The 3,937-nt window shown below is 59.0% G+C and overlaps 1 protein-coding gene across 1 annotated transcript in view; it reads right to left on the bottom strand.

The window, feature by feature from the left end:
- Positions 1-3,937, bottom strand: part of LPHN1 (latrophilin 1) — a 49,874-nt gene that overhangs the window by 2,450 nt on the left and 43,487 nt on the right. Inside the window, exons 19-25 of the mRNA XM_010855512.1 lie at positions 3,402-3,493; positions 2,572-2,740; positions 1,199-1,327; positions 956-1,052; positions 746-874; positions 570-587; positions 19-105 (exon numbers count right to left, since the gene is read on the bottom strand). Coding sequence (XP_010853814.1) covers positions 19-105; positions 570-587; positions 746-874; positions 956-1,052; positions 1,199-1,327; positions 2,572-2,740; positions 3,402-3,493 — 721 coding nt within the window. The remainder of the gene's footprint in view (positions 1-18; positions 106-569; positions 588-745; positions 875-955; positions 1,053-1,198; positions 1,328-2,571; positions 2,741-3,401; positions 3,494-3,937) is intronic.

Raw genomic sequence — 3,937 nt, 5'->3', positions numbered from 1 at the left:
CCCCAGGAGGGAAATCCCCGCTTCGCAAGGAGTAGCTGTTGTTGAAGTTGCCGTTGAGGGGTAGCGTGTCCATGCCGCAGGCTTCCCGGCCTCCCAAGGGGTGCTCTGCAGGCAGAAGGGAGCAGCTCAGGAGGAGAGCTGGGCAGTGGAAGGGATGTGGGCCACATGGGAGGTGGGTGTCTGCCTTCACCTGGCTTTCCCTGGGTTCACCCTGTCCCTGAGGTCTGGGGTCTTCTATTCCCTCTCTTCCTCACTGGCAGTGGGGAACCAGCTCAGCAGACGGTTAGTGGGGGTGGGGACTGATTTCCCCAGGGTCCCCTCCCATCTGGGGGCTTGGAGTCTCAGCAATATGAGGAGCCTGGGTAGCCAGGTCCCTTTCCCGTGATCTCCAACACCATGACTCCCCACCTAATGCAACATCATCCAGCCGGCTGCCAAGCCAGAGACTCCTGTCTGTGTGTGGGGGGCACCCCAGTTCTCTCTAAGGTGTGGTCACCTGAGGGGGCCGCTGTCGCATTCCCCTCTTGTCCCCACCCTTGGAAACATCAACAGGAAACAGTCACACTTACTGGGTTCCCGGTAGCTCCCTGCAGGTGCCGGCCAGGAGGGAAGAGAGAGAAGGTGAGAGCAGGCTCAGAATGCCGGGTCTAGGCTCCGACCAGTTCAGGAGGCATGAGGGTGCCCCCCGTAGAGACCCTCCCCACCCCTAGACCTGGCACCCTCTCTGGCACCAGCGTGCCCTCACCTGGGGAGTTGAAGACTGGGGGCGAGGAGGGGTTGAAGCCCACTGACTCGGCAATGAGGGTGTTGTAGGGGCTGGTGCCCCCACGGGGCTGCAGCACAGGGTTGGTCAGCAGGTGGTTCCCCATGGTACCTGCCCAGGAGGGAGGACGTCACGAGGCAGCTGGGAGAACCTCAAAGGGAGCGCAGGCGGGGCTCAGGAGTGCCCCCTCACCTCGGTTCAGGGTAGGGGTGCTGTTGATGTCGCCCGCCATGAAGGAGGATTCCGTCTGCTTCCTCACGGTGTCGTTCCACATCCTCCGGATTCGGCTCTGGGGACGTAACCCAGACATGAGGGCTCTCGGGCCGCCCATTCTCCCCATGCCCGATGGGTACCACCAGGGACTGGGCGGAGAAGTGCCCTGCGCCTGGGGCGCTGGGTCCGGCCCTCAGCCCGGGGCGCGGATCCTGCCTGTACCTGGGTCCCTGTGTAGTAGCGGGCGTTGCTCCGCATGGCTGAGGTCTTGAGTGAGCCGTGCGCACCCCCGGGTGGGGAGCGGATGCAGCAGTAGGAGTGCCGCAGGCACTTGCTGTACTCCTTATGCACCTGCGGGTGGGCGAGGAGGGCAGGCAGTTGGCAGACCCGAGACCAAGCTGCTGGTGGGCACCAGAAACCCCGCCATCCCCTCCTGCCTCCAGCGGTCAGCCCAGCAGGCTCTCTTCTCACTCAGGCCCATCTTCCTTTCTCCACCTTCACCATTAAGTTCTCATCTGTTCATTTGCTCAGCAGACCTTCAGGGAGCATCTTCTATGTGCCAAGTGTGGTTTAGGCCCCAAGGACAGATGCAAATCAGAAACAGAGCCCTCCTTCTCAGAGCTGGTATCTTCCAGCAGACAGAGACTGAACACATCTACAGCAGCAGTGCGTTATGTGGGCTGTCTGCCCAGAGAACCATGGCTGGGGGTTAGGCAGGGCTGGTGGCGGGAGTGGGTGGTGATTTCCAATAGACGGGGGAGCGGGGGGACTCACTAAGGAGACGTTTGGCAAAGACTTGAAAGCAACAAGGCAGTGGGCCCCGCAGAGATCTGGGGAGGGGTAGGGGACAAGCCCCGAGGAAGGCCCATGCCTGAGTGTCTGCAGACAGAAGACAGAGCGTGGCTGGAGGAACGGGGAGAAAAGGGGGGCCCAGGGCGGACCCTGCGGGCCGGTGGGGGAGCCCTGTAAGGATGCCACTGTCACTGTGTGTCCAGTGTGGACCTGTCATCAGAACAGGAACACAGCTGACCTTGCAGCCAAGACCAGTGACCCCTGCCTTCTTCACTCCCTGTGCAGCCATCACCCACCTCATTGTCCTCTGAGACCAACAACGGCCTGACTGGGGCTCCCCACTGCCTTCAAGACGAAGTCTAACACTCCTTGGCTCCGTTTCCCTGGCTTCCGTCTTGAGTCTACAGCCTGTAGACTCTTCTCTACATTCCTCTGCTTTTGTTACCTCTTTATTTTTAAGATTCAGACTTTAATACTCTTTATTTAAAAAGGAAACTTCCTGTCACCACAAAACTCATGGTTTACCCCGCGACTATTAAAGTAGAAAATGTTCTGTCTGGGTGGCACCCGGAGCTGTATTCCTCCACACGCTTGATCTACACCCCAAGCCATGTCCCTGCCCTGAGCTCTCCCCACTCCCCACATCTGTCTTGCTTTCTCATTCCTCTGGGCTCCTGTGTCTTGCTCTCTTCCAGAACCCTCCTCACCACGGGCTAGAATCTGCCTGAGCCTGTGCTTCCCTCCAGGCAGACACAGGTCCCGCTGCAGAAGACAGGCCCCTGGCCCTCTTCCCCAGAACTCACCTTCTTCTGTAAGGCGCAGTGAAAGACAAAGATGAAGACCCCCTGGAAGGCGTTGAAGGTGGTGAAGAGATAGGCCATGACCACGGACTCCTTGTTGATAAAGAGGAGGCCGAAAGCCCATGTGAGGCCCAGCAGGAAGAGCAGCGCAATGGCTCCCAGGGCCCAGGATCTGGGGGGTTGGTGGGGAGGAGACAGGACGTCAGAGTCCCCGCCATCGGGGACACCACCCCCAGGGCCCTGCTGCACGTCCCTATTTCAGCAAGTCTGGGCAGTGCCCTGGGGTGAGCGGGCCTGCCCAGCGACACTCATCAGCCCAGCTAGGCCTGGGGGGCATGTGGAGGTCGGGGGGTCAGGGTTCTCTGAATAGCCAGTCATTCTCCTGTATCCTTCATCCTCTTGGCTACACTTCCAAACCTTTAATCTATCTTTTGCTGCCTACGTGTCTTTAAGTTACCCTAAAATGGACTCGCGTATTTTTTTCGGCCACCTTGCACAGCTTGCGGGATCTTTAGTTCCTCAGCCAGGGATTGAACCCACACCCTTGGCAGTGAAAGCACCGAATCCTGACCACCAGACCTCCAGGGGACTCGCTGCGCTTGCTTTGTGAACTCTCTCACCCTAAGCGGTGATGTGCCTGAAACCTTCATTGGATATGCTAACACCGTGTTGTCTAATACTCGTTAAACAGACACACAAAGAACATAGTAAAACACCACCTTCGTCCTTAAAAAGCAACACAAGAGGTGAGAACACCACCTTTCGGGAAAGCCTGGGAGAGGCTGGGCCCAGCTCAGAGGTGCCAGGGCAGAGGTGCAGGGAGGGGTGCTCACTTAATGTTGTCGAGGCGACTGGAGTCAGGCTTGAGCACGGATGAGCTCCGGACCATCTTGTGCAGAGTCACCATGAGGAACACCAGGTTCACCTGCGGGCGGGTGAGGGGAGGGCTGGCCCGCGGCCCCTCTGCCTCCAGGCAGCGGCTTCTGACCAAATCCCAGCTGCCACCCCCGCCTCAGGGTCCCCTCTGCTGGTATGTGTGCTCGGCCGCGTCCAACTTTTTTGCAGCCCCATGGACTATACCCCCCGGGCTCCTCTATCCATGGGATTTCCCAAGAAAGAATACTGTAGTGGGTTGCCATTTCCTGCCCCTAGGTGCCTGTTAATGTGGCTCTCGGGGCTGGGGGGACAGGGCTCGGGGCCCTGACATAGAGCAGGAGCTCACACCACAGCTCCTAGACAGACCGACCTCAGTGCTGGAGCTTTACAGACACAAGCTGCTCTTTTTTGCCTCAGTTGGCTGCTCAGTTTTCAAGGGCTTGGGGAAAATGGGGGTCTGGGGGTCAGAGCTGGTCTGGATGAAGGACAGACT

This window comes from Bison bison, unplaced genomic scaffold (genome assembly GCF_000754665.1).
Source record: "Bison bison bison isolate TAMUID 2011002044 unplaced genomic scaffold, Bison_UMD1.0 scf7180017864365, whole genome shotgun sequence".
Classification (NCBI taxonomy): Eukaryota; Metazoa; Chordata; class Mammalia; order Artiodactyla; family Bovidae; genus Bison; species Bison bison.
The sequence above is the reverse complement of the archived record's forward strand: the minus strand, read 5'-3'. Positions and strand labels throughout refer to the sequence as shown.